At 38.7% G+C, this 15,505-nt stretch overlaps 1 protein-coding gene across 1 annotated transcript; it reads left to right on the top strand.

Annotated features, from left to right (window-relative positions):
• Positions 1 to 735: 735 nt before the first annotated feature.
• Positions 736 to 15,502, top strand: LOC116306783 (ATP-dependent RNA helicase DDX42). Its single transcript, XM_031716876.2, has 20 exons — positions 736 to 1,218; positions 1,799 to 1,943; positions 2,805 to 2,866; positions 3,307 to 3,457; positions 3,850 to 3,885; positions 4,466 to 4,570; positions 5,409 to 5,528; positions 5,944 to 6,249; positions 7,893 to 7,992; positions 8,638 to 8,685; positions 9,049 to 9,146; positions 9,264 to 9,357; positions 9,796 to 9,876; positions 10,357 to 10,458; positions 10,561 to 10,662; positions 10,959 to 11,032; positions 11,250 to 11,300; positions 11,924 to 12,034; positions 12,758 to 12,877; positions 13,501 to 15,502. The coding sequence occupies exons 1-20, from the start codon at positions 1,040 to 1,042 to the stop codon at positions 13,645 to 13,647; spliced, it is 2,232 nt and encodes a 743-aa protein (XP_031572736.1). The 5' UTR covers positions 736 to 1,039; the 3' UTR covers positions 13,648 to 15,502.
• The last annotated feature ends 3 nt before the right edge of the window (positions 15,503 to 15,505 follow it).

Below are 15,505 nucleotides of genomic sequence, written 5' to 3'. Positions count from 1 at the left end.
TTGATCACAATACTTATGATGGTATATGTTTGGCAGTAAATAACGACAGAGAGGCAGAAATGACCGTTTCCATGGTAGTCGCTAGCGGACCAGCCAAAGCTGTCAAGCTGGATTGCCACCACAAGTAATCCGCAACAAAATCCCGATTTTCGCCATGTTTTTTTTTTTTTTTCAGGGACCAATTTACTTCAGCATTATTGAATACAATGCGATGTTTTCATTTGAATAAGGGGAAGAAGAATTTGATATTTTATATGATACGCCACTCAAGAGTCGATCCATCGGGTAACCGCGTTAACCTTAATTGCGGAAAGCGGCCCGCTTTCTTCTGTTGTTTTTCCATTTCAAACCTCTTCCGCGGTAATACAAGTCACTATAAGAGTTCCCTTCCATTCTGCATTCTTTGATTATTGCTTACTATCAATCACGTGACTTTTTGGAGTTGACTCGGGGGCAAACAAGCGGTTGACTGAGAGGGGCAACTAGCAGATGTTTAGTCAAAACATGTCAAAAGAAGTCCTCAAACTATTGTATTTGACTATTTCTACGACATGAAATCAAAACAATCTCCAAGTTTCTACAAGCCATTAAAAACCCAACTATTATCGGAAGTGACGTCTATTGATAACAACCTATTTGACCACCATCATTTTGATTATTTTATTGCTGATTGGTTGCCTGTCTAAAGAGCCTTTGTCCCGCCAGTCCAGCGGATTGAAGTTGAATAAAATGCTCAGTTGATTACTGCGCACAAAGTAAACCAAGATGGCGGACGAATTTGAGTTGAGTTGAAGGAAAACTTGGAATTGTTCGAAAATATCGTTAAAAAAATACATCGAAATAACCAATAAGCGTCTCACAACCTTAAACAAGACCTGAGACGTTCAGCGAGGTTTTTTTCTCTTTTTGGGAGTTTGCTCGTTGAGAGTTCTTTGTTTCGTTGTAGCTGACAACTCGCCAAAGTTGACACCAAACGAGCTGTCTTCAAAACAAGAGCAAATTCTCTCTCTTAAAGCTTTTTTCACGCAAAGCTAACGACATGTTCAGCAAAGGTGGACGTGGAAAGCAAAGGGGATTCGGGTTTGGGGGATTTTCTGTGGCAAGTAAGAAAGAAACCCTATTACAGCCAAAAGTATTGCAGAGTCGGAGCCAAAGCATGAAAAGCAAGGATAATGTCAAGCATGCTCCAACAGTGGCTCTACCTGAAAAGAGAAAACCGTAAGTATTAGACTGTTTGAATATACTGGCTTACTACAATTGGCGGCTTTTAGTTTAGTATTTCTTATATAAATAGCTTTTGTTTTCATTTCTTTGTCATTAACGAAGTGAATTGTTAGTGTTGTTGATGTTGATTTGTGGAAAGCCTTATATTGCTTGGGCTCTTAAGGGTACTGTCAACTTTTTCAGGGTATACTCTCAGTTAAAAATTGTTTTGCTTGTGTTGTTACAGTAAGGGTTGTTGTAAAGGTTAAAACTATCTATATAAAATGTTATAACTATATATTATACAATGGATCTAATGAATTGACCTATTTTGATTTCACCAACTTCCTTACATCGGTTCACTGCTTACACATAAAGCATTAATAGAGGCTGCAAGGTACATTTAGTTTAAAGGATTATTCAAATCTAAACCTTGCAGCCTTGGTGTTTGACCATGCAGTGAACCCATGTATGGAATGTGGTAAATATATGTACTGTAAGTCAGTGCATAAGCCCTATACTAAGATTATAGCAAGGGTTGCTTTTCCATGTCCTTCCATTTGCCTGAGACTCACAGTTATTTCCCTGTTTATAGACTTTTTGTGGATAGTGATGATGATGACTATGATGAAAAGAAATTCCAGGATGACAACAGTGATGAAGACACCCCAATGTATCAAACAAACCCTGATGATGATGATGAGGAAGATGAACTTGACATGTTTATGAAAGGAATTGAGGTATGGATTTGTGTATGTAGATCAGATTTTATATATGTTTCCTGGCAAACAAATACAGTAGTATAGCACAGACGAAACATGTGTGTATATTAATTTCCATTTTTGTGTGATGTGTGCAGTTATATAGTAAAGCGTTTGAGAATTGGCAGAATACTAAATAAGCGTTGAGATTCAAAAACTATGCTATGCAACATAACTGCGCAGTATAGGACATGCATTGATTTTCTACTTCATCATCTGCAGTCCCACACATGCATGGTTATTTGTAGGTGCGCATAAGGTGTTTAGCTGCATCATATTTGACTATTAACTCTTAGTCTGCATTTTGACTGAATGAATTGCATGAAAATAATAGCACATGATTTAATTTTCTGCATTTGTCATACCTCATATAAACCATTCAAGTGCTGGACTACATTAGGGAAGCAGGGGTGGTGTAGTAGAGAGAAGTTTGCCTCTCACCACTGCCGACCTGGGTTCGATTCCTGGACTCAGTGTCATATTGAGTCATGAAAATATTATATTTATTTCATTTGTTTCATTATTAGTTAATATTGTAGTTTGTAGATTAATTATGAAAAGCCCCACAGGGAGTATAATAATGAAGTATTGTATTGTGTGTTGAGTTCGTTGTTTTGTTTCCATCCCTTGCTCCAAGGGAGGAAAACAACATTCAACATTCCTAAATTCTAATTAGATCTCAGGAGATTATTCTCGATAGGATTAACCTCTTATGTCTCCTTTTGCACTATAATGCAAATGAATTGATTGTTGTTGTTTTTTGTTTGCTTCAATATGCAGTCAGTCTTTTGCAAAATTTGACGTCATTTTTGTCTACTTTGATTGTCGACTCGTTTATAGCAAGAAGTCAAGAAAGAAGAAAGTAAGACTGAGGCACAAAGAGCTGAAGAAGAAAAGAAAAGGTAAGGTTTTATTTTTATCACTGACAGAACACCTGTTGATTAACAGAGCTGCCTTATCTCTGACATCTGTTAACCAGAAATGTTAGATGCTACAATGCAGCATGCCATAAAATAATAAGTTAGCTCAATACTTGTTGGGATGAGAATGTGCTTGTCTTGATCTCAATATTCTAAATTCCAATTCGATCATAGAATGACCGCCACAGAGATTAGACACTGGCTATTCATGGTTTTCACGGCGGCCATGTTGGAGGAACTTAACAAAAGAATTGTCAATAAATTCTTTGTTATATCCTCCAACATGACTGCTGTTTCTTTTGATATCTAATTGTCTTGGGAGTGGTTGAAAACCATCAATTAAGTACTACCCTTGAAAACTGTTAATTTTATTAATATATTTTTACTCTGCGAGCATTTTAAAAATATTTTATAATGAATAGAATCCAACGACAAGACATAGAAGAGGAAGATGATCAAGAGTCATATTTTAACTACATAAAGAATGCACCAGTACAAGCATATCCTGATGACGATGAAGTAGAAATTGATTATGATAGTGATGGAAACCCTATTGTACCTGAGAAATCTAAGGTATTCATGCATTGGTTTGTACAGTACATACTGTACCTCTTGTGTCTTGGACACCAGATTACTTGTTGTCTTTTGATCCATACAGTAGTTGTCCCAATCAGGACAACTATGGATAAAAAAAATCACAAGTAATTTGGTAATATATCAAACAGTCAAAACAAACGTGCAAAATGTTTCCATTAAACACTTACCACAATCTGCTTGGCTGTCATGATATCATTTTAAGGTACTCTACTTGACTAGAAAGGGATTAATAAAATGTACTAAACGTGCAAATGACAGTGATTAATTCTAAAAGCTCAAGTACAGATTGGAATTGTTTGATGTTAAATGAATATCTACTTCCTGTCAAAATACTCACTATTTTATATATATTTATTTATGCTTTTCAGATTATTGAGCCTTTACCTCGTGTGGACCATTCAGAGGTGAGTGAAAATAGACTCGTGATATCTCCAGTATAGACCTTATTCGTTGTGGTGCAAAGCTTTTTACATTACAGGCCATGTGCCATTACTATGTGAATATGATTCTTTGTTTGAGTTGTATCCATATTTATGTATTTTATCATGCACAATTGTTAAACAAAGAAATGACACTCTTGTGAATGATATGTTGTCTGTAATGGAATTTCTTTTTTTTGCATCATGATAAATAAGGTTTATTATAATGTAGGTTGAATATTTATTACCTGAATTGCAAGTGTTAAGAAAATGTACATGGATGATTGAGCATGGAGCAGTGTCTGCCATTAATAAGATTAATATGATTGAAAATATTACACTGGATAAATGCTTATTTAAGTAATTGAGCTATTGGGAAAGTTGGGAAAGTTTGATACTCAGAAGATATTGTATACATACTAATATATGGATGACTTCATTTTAAAGGACATAGGTGGCCATCAAAATGAAAAGAATGTTTGATTCAAACTCTCAGAAAAATCCAAATCCAAAAAGGATTCCTTCAAAAATATCTAGAGTACTGTATTTGGTTTGCTTTGAATAGATTGATTACCTTCCCTTTGAGAAAAACTTCTACATCGAACATGATGAAATTGCCAAGCTGCCTGTCCAGGAAGTGAATGAGCTGAGGAAAAAGCTTGGAATCAAGGTATATATATAATGAATTATGTAATGATAATGATTCAAAGTTGTATTAACACGTGGTGCCAGGGGTAGGGTGGTCACTTTTTAACCTACAGTATATGGTCAGTCAGGATTGTGTGATTGTAGAAGTTCACCTCTCACCTCTGAAGTCAAGAATTTGATTCCCAATTGCCCCATGTGAGCTGAGCTGGTTCTCTTTCTGACTCACAGGGTTTTTCTGGCCCTCTGGTTTTTCTTCTTTCCCTTTTCAAATAATTATCTGAATGATAGTAAGACAGCAATTTGCCTCAGGATCAGTGATTGTCCATTAACTTGCTGCTTATTTATGACTCAGTAAATATTCTCTGATAATCATTTCACCTTTGGAGATTAATTGTTAAATATTATATACAATAACAAGCCACATGTGTGCTCCTACCCCATTTAGAGAAAGCTGAAACTTAGCCTTATTACTAAATATCAGGCTTTTTTTCATATCTAGGGTTTATTTTGACACATCTGCTTTATTAAGCCCTGTTTACTCTGGCAATTTTTGCAGCGATTTTTGTGGCAATTTTCGGAAATATGAGATCTTTTGTCTCATCCTACAAAATCTTGGTATCCTGAAAAAAAAATTACAAGTAAATTCTTTACCGTTATTTATTATGGACAATATCGCAAAAAAATCGCAGCAAAAATTGCCACAAAAATCACTAGTGTAAACGGGGCTTTAAAGGTGGTATATTATGTACAATAACAAGTCACATGTGTGCTCCTACCCCATATCTTTATTAAAGGTGGTATCTAGTGTAACTTGTTATGGTAAATGGCATATCTATAATCAGAGGTAAATCTTCTTGCAGGTGTCAGGTGCCATGCCATGCAAACCTTGTATCAGCTTTGCTCATTTTGGCTTTGATGAGCAGCTCATGTCTATTATTCGAAAATCTGAATATACACAGCCAACCCCAATACAGTCTCAGGTGAATACGATTATTGTTCTGTAATTGCCAACCATAAAATCTTTAGTAAATTGTCAGGTGGATTACCTTGCAGGGACTTCAGTTATATTGACATCTTTGCCTGCCTTCAGGCTCATTGTTAATCATTTTAATGTTTAACAATAAAATATTTATCTCTTTAAAAAGAGATAAATAGATTTAATTAGTACTTTTGCATTTCATTTTCATGCCAAAACTAACAAGTAATATTCAACATTTTCCTGCTTTCAATTGTCATCTTACATGCTCATACAAAGTTTAAGACTCTTGTTTACAGCAAATGGGAAGTGCAAGTTAGCCAGTGCCAAAGTTTTAAAAATTTTTTAAAGGAATCTCCAAATAGTAGTATAAAAAACTGAAGTTTGAAAAGAATCTCACTGTTTTCATTTGGTTTCAGTCTATCCCCATAGCTTTAACAGGGCGTGACATCATCGGCATTGCAAAGACAGGTTCTGGCAAAACAGCTGCATATCTGTGGCCAGCATTAGTGCACATCATGGACCAACCAGAACTGCAAGTAGGTGATGGTCCGATTGCTTTGATATGTGCACCGACAAGGGAATTATGCCAGCAGATTTACACAGAAGCAAGAAGGTTTGGAAAGGCGTACAATATTCATTGTGTTGCTGTTTTTGGTGGTGGAAATAAATATGAACAGTCAAAGGCTTTGCAAGAAGGTGCTGAAATTGTTGTGGCAACTCCTGTAAGTGCAGTATGACATTTCTATTTTATGCTAAAGTAGATTAGGTGATTTTTTTATGGACAGCTTGTAAGCTGTAAGCTGGTGGCTGGACCAGTTCTACGCTTCATAATTTATTAGAGTTGTTAATAAAGTTAAAGGAGTGAAAGATGTGAGGTAATAAGGGATAGCCCCTTGGTTGTTTAAGCCCCATTTAAATTTTATTGTACCACTTGAAGAGTGGGGCTAAACCACCAAGGGGCTAAACCACCAAGGGGCTAAACCACTGGGGGCTAAACCACTGGGGGCTAAACCACTGGGGGCTAAACCACCAAGGGGCTAAACCACCAAGGGGCTAAACCACCAAGGGGCTAAACCACCAAGGGGCTAAACCACCAAGGGGCTAAACCACCAAGGGGCTAAACCACTGGAGGCTAAACCACCAAGGGGCTAAACCACCAAGGGGCTAAACCACCAAGGGGCTAAACCACCAAGGGGCTAAACCACCAAGGGGCTAAACCACCAAGGGGCTAAACCACCAAGGGGCTAAACCACCAAGGGGCTAAACCACCAAGGGCTAAACCACCAAGGGGCTAAACCACCAAGGGGTAAACCACCAAGGGGCTAAACCACTGGAGGCTAAACCACTGGGGGCTAAACCACCAAGGGGCTAAACCACCAAGGGGCTAAACCACCAAGGGGCTAAACCACCAAGGGGCTAAACCACCAAGGGGTAAACCACCAAGGGGCTAAACCACCAAGGGGTAAACCACCAAGGGGGTAAACCACCAAGGGGCTAAACCACCAAGGGGCTAAACCACCAAGGGGCTTAACCACCAAGGGGCTGAACCACCAAGGGGTAAACCACCAAGGGGTAAACCACCAAGGGGTAAACCACCAAGGGGCTAAACCACCAAGGGGCTAAACCACCAAGGGGCTAAACCACCAAGGGGCTAAACCACCAAGGGGCTAAACCACCAAGGGGCTAAACCACCAAGGGGCTAAACCACCAAGGGGCTAAACCACCAAGGGGCTAAACCACCAAGGGGCTAAACCACCAAGGGGCTAAACCACCAAGGGGCTAAACCACCAAGGGGCTAAACCACCAAGGGGCTAAACCACCAAGGGGCTAAGCCACCAAGGGCTAAACCACCAAGGGGCTAAGCCACCAAGGGCTAAACCACCAAGGGGCTAAACCACCAAGGGGCTAAACCACCAAGGGGCTAAACCACCAAGGGGCTAAACCACCAAGGGGCTAAACCACCAAGGGGCTAAACCACCAAGGGGCTAAACCACCAAGGGGCTAAACCACCAAGGGGCTAAACCACCAAGGGGCTAAACCACCAAGGGGTAAATTACTGTCATTCAGAGATAAGTGTTGACTGGTGGTTATTGTTTAAATATTTAGTGTTATTTGTAGTCAATGAAACCATTTAAAACACACAATTTTTTTTGTGTTTAGATGTATGCCCACATTTCCTTTTGGTTGTGTAATTTCCATTCACCAATCTACCATTTGCAGTAACATGTAATCCCTTAAACCCTTTTTGAAATAGCTGATTACCCTGGACCTCAATATCACAACATACACCATGTTACAACATCACAGCATGTGCTCTCAGCCATTATTCTCTTACAAGCTGATTAGGGTTTATTCTACTTATCAGGGAAGATTGATAGACCATGTTAAATCCAAAGCAACAAATTTAAGAAGAGTGACATTTCTGGTTTTTGATGAAGCGGACAGAATGTTTGACATGGGATTTGGTTAGTATCATTATACAGCCTTAACCATACATTTGGTAAAATGCAAGATCAGTGACCAAGATACCCTGTCAATGGCCATTTGTTGGCTGTTATTTGCAACTAGATAGTATATTTTCTTTCAAAACTGTCGGACGGGTGATGTGGATTGTCAAAGGAGTATTATAGTAGGATCAAATTTGGTGGATCATGGCCTAAAGCTGGTCACCAAGGCATCTGGGGTGCTGTTCAATATTGTGTTTTGCCCATGTATTTAAACAGTATTAGATTGTACACATTTGCCGTGTTGAATTTATTGGTATTGACCATGAATAATGCATGACTCTAAAAAATTTCCGGTGGATGGAGAAATCATTATATACTGTAATATATAGAATGTTAGTTAACCCTCATATTCTTCTAATTCCATAACACTGTAACTGTTTAGGTACAGTACTGTATGTTCACTTGATTTTCAATAAGGCATGTCACTTTAAATGCTTGCTATATTATGACTTCAACAGCACACATTTGTAATAAAAAAAAAATTATTGAAAAAGCCCCAAAAAAGCCTATGTTTCCACCATATGTCTATCTAAAAGTATCGCCTAATATTCTTGTCAAAGTTAGCAATAATATTTATTTTTGTATTTTCTTATTCCCCTTCAGAGCCACAAGTGAGATCAATTGCCAACAATGTCAGACCAGACAGACAAAGTATGAAAATTATCTTTTATAAACTGGGTTGTTTTCAGGCATTTGTGCCTATCTTCGTCTATCTTCAAATGAATTACAATCATCATGGTATTTTTGTCATAATATAACATGGGGTTGAAAAAACATTCAGTTATAATGATTATTATGACACCAACCTACGAAGCAACACTTGACACAAGACAGAAATGTTTTAATTTAAATACTATTAATAATTAAAATTGAAAGTTTTATTACAGAATTGTTATATTATTATTTTTGTACATCAGAAAGAAGTATGTTAGCCATCATATAACTTCATTGAAAAGGTTTGACTATATTGACTACTGTTTGTTTATTAATACCTTATGCATTGTCCTTATATAGCTTTATTGTTCAGTGCAACTTTTAAAAAGAAAGTTGAATACTTGTGCCGAGACACTCTCACAGATCCAATCAGAGTTGTTATTGGAGAACTAGGAGAGGTATGTATCATGTCTTAATATTTTGTTATTTTTCCATAATGGTTTTTCCATAATAATATTTCCATTTCATCAGTAATGTTCCTACTATATATGTGTATCTTATATTTTATACAAAAGGCAAATGAAGATGTTACCCAAGTTGTAAATATTTTCAACTCTCCACCAGAAAAATGGACATGGATTACAGAAAATTTAGTATCCTTTACATCAGGTAGGATGCTGTGGAATCTACCCTGGTTCAAGATGACCTCTCATCCTGTGCTTCTCTGTTGTATAGCAAAACCTATGGGCAGAAAGCAGAAAGCACTCATCATCATCATCGTCATAGTTGACATTGTCATCATCATCATCAATCAATCATCAAGATAATGGGTTCAAGATTACCTCTCATCCCATGCTTCTCTGTTGTATAGCAAAACCTATCGTCATAGTTGTCATCGTCATCATCATCATCAATCAACATCAGTCATCAACATCAGTCATCATCATTATCATCAATCATGATCATCATCCTCGTCAATCATCATCATCATCGATTGGCATCATCATCATCATCAGTCATTATCAATCATCATCATTCATCATCAATCATCATCTCAGGCCTTTGAGTGGCAAAGGATGTCTAAATAACTGATTGTTTACATTTCAGATGGCAGTGTACTGATATTTGTTACCAAAAAGGCCAATTGTGAAGAGTTGGCCAGCAACCTGAAAAAGAATGATTTTGAAGGTATCTTGTGGTGATTAATAATAGACTTAATAATCAACTTCAAATTATATTAATTTCTTTAGCAACTGATACATACTTTGTAAGATGGAAGGGTCCAAAGGGTTCGGCAACCGGTTTGACTCCTGCTGATGGTTACATGTGAATACAGTTTGTTTATAAAGGCAGTGTTGTTTCCCTTGAAGGTTTGCACTAGGTACTCCAGTTTTCCTTTCAACATAAAAAATAACATTTAAGCTGAGTTAACATTCTTTGTTTGAGGTGTATCCATATTCATGTGTCTTCTCATGCACAACAATAACACGACTAAATGATGCTCTAGGTAATGACACATGGCCTTAAACGGGAAAACATACAGTAACACCCACTTTAAAGAAGCCTATTAAAGATGTCTCTACAATGATATAATGAGAGAATCCTATAGAAAGAAACCTTGTCTTTATTGCTTTTAATAGAAAATAAAGCATTTGTTGTTTTTTCTAGTGGCCCTTTTACATGGTGATATGGATCAGTTTGAGAGGAATAAAGTACTTGGTCAGTTTAGAAAAAAGGAAGTGCCAATACTAGTTGCAACTGATGTAGCAGGTAAGCTGGCCATTACTGATGATAAGAGCAAAGTACCACAAAATAACGGGGTCTTTTATGTCACGCATTGATGGTAATAGATTCTTCTTAATACCCTTCCAGCTCGTGGTTTGGATATCCCTTCCATTAAGACTGTAATCAATTATGACGTGGCGCGTGACATCACGACACATACTCACAGGATTGGACGAACAGGCCGTGCAGGTACAGTACAGTATATTATCATACGGGAAATCTGATTGGTTCCCTGTTCCTGCCGGGATGCTGCACTTTCAACCCACCTTACCCAACATTAGCGATCAAGAGATTTTTCATGTACCTCTACTCTTACCATGCAGAAAGGGGTTGTTTTTGTCCCCCCCCCCTTCCTTAGAAGTGAGCGGCAGGTTGGTCCCCCGACCTAAAGCCAGAACGGAGGGCAGAAAAAGACTTCTACAAACAGGTTACGCTTTTCCAAGTGTACAAGCTTATATTTGGATTCCTTTCCTATGTTGCCAAAGGAATGAAAGGTGTGGCATACACACTCCTGACGTCTGCAGATCAAAACTTTGCTGGGGACCTCGTTCGCAATTTGGTAAGTTGCTAACTGTTTATCATAAAGGTAGAGCGGAAAATATTTTAAAAATCGTCCTTCAAAGAGGATTCATATAGTTTTTTGGTTTTTCGTTTTGAAAAAGCCATCATTGCAGTTTAATGGACCCGTAAAATTTTGTTGGCCCAATAGTATTTTCCCATTTCAGACCACGTGTCATTCTAACCGTTAATTCTTTTGATCTTATGTAAATCTTTAGGAAATTGCTAATCAAACTGTTCCCGAGCCTCTATTGGAACTGGCAATGAAGGTGAGTGTAGGTGTAGAGTAATTCCCTTGGAGACAGATCAGATGACAAAGACCGGGGTAGTTTGTTTTTGATGATAAAAATGGAATTTGAAGTTGGGGGAAGGGTTAAACGAAAGGAAGTCTTCTAATAATAATAGTAATAAATAAGATTTATCAGTGGCATTTCCACAGAGTGGCCCTTCATCCACTGAAATTCCAATTGGAATTTAGAAGTTGATTTTGATTTTTGTGGAAGGAGAAAAACGGGAGAACCCGGAGAAAAAACCCTTAAAGCACAGGAGAGAACCAACAAACAACTACTTACATACGACGCCGAGTCCGGGAATTGAACCTGGGTCACCTTAGGGCTTTTCTGAGTTCGATAAACAAGATGCATTGTGGTCTAGATTCGGTACAAGCCACACCATATAAGGCATGATGAACAGAAGATGTCTGTACCCAAGCTAGACCATCAATGCCCCATGCTCGCTATCTCAGAAAATATGTTTGGTGAGAGGCAAGCGATCTTTTCTATCCCGTTCCTCCTCCTCCTCCGCCATCCATTAGCTGAACTATGCTTCACAGATACGCAGACAGTTCTCTTTGGGTGTATACTGACTGCAGTACTCATTTACTTGATCGTAGAACTCTTGGTTCAGGAAGTCCCGATTCAAACACGGTTCTGGGAAGAGAATCGATCGAGGTGGAAAACCACGTGTTCGAGAAAGACCAGGCTTAGGACTGCCAGAGAAAACGGTATGTAAAAGAACAATTAGGACTTGAAAAACCCGTAAATCAGATAGACGTGATAGACCTCCGTAAAAAAAGCGTTTATATTCGCTCGATGTTCCTTTTGGGTTGGTCTATCTTAGGAGGAGGGGGTATTTAAGGCAAATTTGCGTTAGAAAATACGTTGGGGCAATTTTTGGATGGCATCTTGCGTTTATGAATACCAAGAATCGTTCTGTTTGAGCCTGACATCACTTTATAACAATAACAAAAACAAAAATATCAACAACAACAAGCTTTGTTCAGTTGTGACAGTGTGTATTATCGATAACGAAAACTGTATGAAATTACAAAAATGGTAAAACTTGGGCTGAATAAACACTCTTCATGTGAAATGTGAAGTCGAGTCCAGGAATCGAACCCAACAGCCAGATGTGGCGAGTGCTGATTCCCAGTTAAGCTACGGACACACGCTGCAACATTTTCGCGCAATTTTACATGCAATTGATGTTGCAAGCCATGACACACGACGCAATTTGTTGCACTCAACGTTGCTAAAGTAGAAACTATCCTACTTCAGCGACATTGCCTGCAATGTTGCGCGAAATGTAACACCGTGTGTCCGTGCTTAATGTAAGTCGTACTACAGACATCCACAATATGTATGTTGGAGGGGGAATGAAAAAATATCACGGATTCCCTTGCAAGTCGACCTGGAACTAGTTTGTATTTGTTTGTTTTTTATCAAAGGAGCAAACTCGATCTGGTGGTATGGCTACATCGCACGCATCCTATAAACCACCTTCAGGGGGCGTGTTCGGCCAGCCTTCCATGGGCAGTCGAACATCAACTGTCAAAACTGCATTCAAGGTAAAAAAGAATACTGCATCTCGCGTGTAAAACGAATGCTTATGAAGGGTAATGGAAATTGTTTTAGTAATATGTCGAAACAACAAGTTTTTGAAAACCACGCGTTATCATCTTCACGCGAAAGCCTCAAAAGTATAATAGCTTTATTAGTATAGTTTGACTTTCGGTTGCGGGTATGGGTTTTATTGATGAATTAATGATTTAGTAACCAGCACCTTTTACCCGCACCTCTTGCCCGCACCTGCACCTTTTACCCACGACCATCGAATTGCCTTCTCATAGTACTCTTTTAAGTTCTATTCGTTCATGCAAAGTGCTCCTCTAATTTGATGCATATGAAGCAATGTGAATCATAAGAAAGTACAGTGTGATACCCTTCATTAACCTTACAGGCAGTTGTACGGTCTCGACATTCTTCACATGTTTACTGTGAAATAAACCTCTATGCAGTGAACACCTTTTTTTAAGCGGACACCAGGCAAGAGGATCTCAAAGGTATCCGCTCAACAGAGGTACCACTGTAGTGTGTTCATCTCTAATCTAAGAGTCTTTGAACCGCCAATACTCCTTAATTGCTTAGAACCTGATGAACCTTATTTATTCATGGCTGTCTTTTTTTCCAGTCGCAGTACATGAATTCGTTTTGCCGTGCTTCCTCATCGAGCTTAACATCATGGGACTCGAGCAAATCAAACGAACCGATGAGACCTCCCGAGCAAGCACAATTGCAACAGAAAAAGAAAAAATCGCGGTGGGACACAGGTCACTAAGAAAAATACTACAACACTGAAATGGCTTCCAAGAGAATTCCTCTCACTGGAAACCCGTGGCAAATGTATTTCGAATGTCAGGGATTGTAGAGTGCGATCATAGGCTTATTATAGCACTTTTAGGATATGACCGAGGGACGAACCATAGTTATCGGTTGCTTAAAAATACCGCTGTGTTCCTTAGTGTCAGGTTTTAGCCTCCCTCATTGTCTTTTTTTTTTTTATAAATTCCTCAAGACAAACGAAGTGAAATAATAGAAATGCTTTCAGGGCCCTTCACTGGACATTCTATAGAAAATCATGGAAGCTGTTTAGCAGAAAAATGAATTGCAAACAGGATAATGGTTTGGTTCAGTCTTAATCTTGAAAAGCTGCGTCTGTGCTCATGTCAAACGTCGAACTTCACAAGAGCCGAACCTAATTACATCAAAGAAGACCACCTTGTTTCAATTAGGTTTGGCTCAGGAAGTTCGACGTTTGACCTGAGCCTTAGGTCCCGGATTTTTTTTGCAACTTTGCCGGAGAGAGCTTGCGCCTGATGTTAAGCGGAAAAAATTTAGTCAGATGTTTTTCGCACTAATTTTTCCACGCGAAATGTTGCATGAAAAAATCCGCTCAATTCTACAGGGTTTCACGCAATGCTATTAACCATTGTATCTTTGGACCTTTATTATAGCAAACCGTAGCTTTGGAATTTATGAAATATAAAAACATTCGTTTTCCCCTTCTAAAATACAGTAAGAACCCAAGCGATTTGCCAATTCCTTTAAAATGTATTGGTAGTTTGCTTGCAGTCATTCCCAATAACCATTATAATGAGAAAAGAGTTGGTCATTATGAAAAAAGGCTGAACGGGAAAGGGCTCAAATGTCCTCCAATATCATAACCTATGTACTGCCGCTTTCTACCCCTCCCGTACGGGGAAAGAACCCGTAGGGTAAGGGTGGGAGGCGGCTGTACACGGGCTAAAATATCAGGGTTCTCTTTAGGTATAAGCGCGCTGTCCAATATAACTGGAAGGTGTAGATTGGGCGCTAGATAGACGGGAAGCACTGGAGTGAGAGAGCCTTTGGAGTTCCTCTTGCTCGGTGTTGACCAATAGGAACGTTGGCTCTGGGTACGAGATTGGGTGCATGTTTGAAGCTATGACGTCACTACTACATGTAATGGCATCAGTTTTTATTACGTCTTAGCCTCCTCCGGGCGGCGGAGGCATCTCTCTGAATCTCTATATAGGAGCCTGGGAACGAATAAACAAACTCCGCGGCTCTATGCCAAAGGAAGCGCGCCAAGCAAAAAGAAGCCCAAGGAAAAGCCTGCGGAGAAGGCTAATACGTCTATTGCTGTCATCAAAAGTTGCTTCGAAGAAAAATATTGATATCGAAAAAAAACCCGCTTGTTTTCGTTTTCTTATTTTCTTGTTTGCCTAATTTTTTCCACTAATATGAAGACGAAAAAAAGTTGAGCAATAGTACTCCGGGTTCTGTATAATATTCTTAAGTGGGATGCAACCACATGACTTCAAAAAAAATCTTGAGATACAAATAACAATTAATGAAGCAGCCATCATGTTGGTTGATCTTATGCAAGAAGCTATTGAGGAATGCTTTGTTATCGTAAACCAACCAGGCGGCTATGAAGTAACATGCCCCCCAAGAATAGGCGGTGTTGGTATTAGAACCATTCTCGTTTCCAGAGTACCTTTTGGTTTCTGCCAAAAAGCAAAGCCAAAAAGGAAGGATAAAAAAGATATGTTTTCCCCTATACCGGTCCACAGGCAGCCCAATAGTCTCGTCAGTAAGATTATGTGTGACACTTCTAATAGAGATACGAAAATAAAACGTACTTATCCGAACAC

The sequence above is a fragment of the Actinia tenebrosa genome, unplaced genomic scaffold (assembly GCF_029948245.1).
Source record: "Actinia tenebrosa isolate PJP-AT-01 unplaced genomic scaffold, QUT_ActTen_1.0 PGA_scaffold4__44_contigs__length_22323623, whole genome shotgun sequence".
NCBI lineage: Eukaryota > Metazoa > Cnidaria > Anthozoa > Actiniaria > Actiniidae > Actinia > Actinia tenebrosa.
Note: the sequence above shows the minus strand (reverse complement) of the source record. Positions and strands in the feature narration are given on the sequence as shown.

Coding starts and splice junctions, on each gene's coding strand:
- LOC116306783 (XM_031716876.2), top strand. CDS start 1,040: ATGTTCAGCAAAGGTGGACGTGGAAAGCAAAGGGGATTCGGGTTTGGG. Junction 2,867..3,306: donor GCTGAAGAAGAAAAGAAAAG/GTAAGGTTTTAT, acceptor TATAATGAATAG/AATCCAACGACAAGACATAG. Junction 8,686..9,048: donor TGTCAGACCAGACAGACAAA/GTATGAAAATTA, acceptor GTCCTTATATAG/CTTTATTGTTCAGTGCAACT.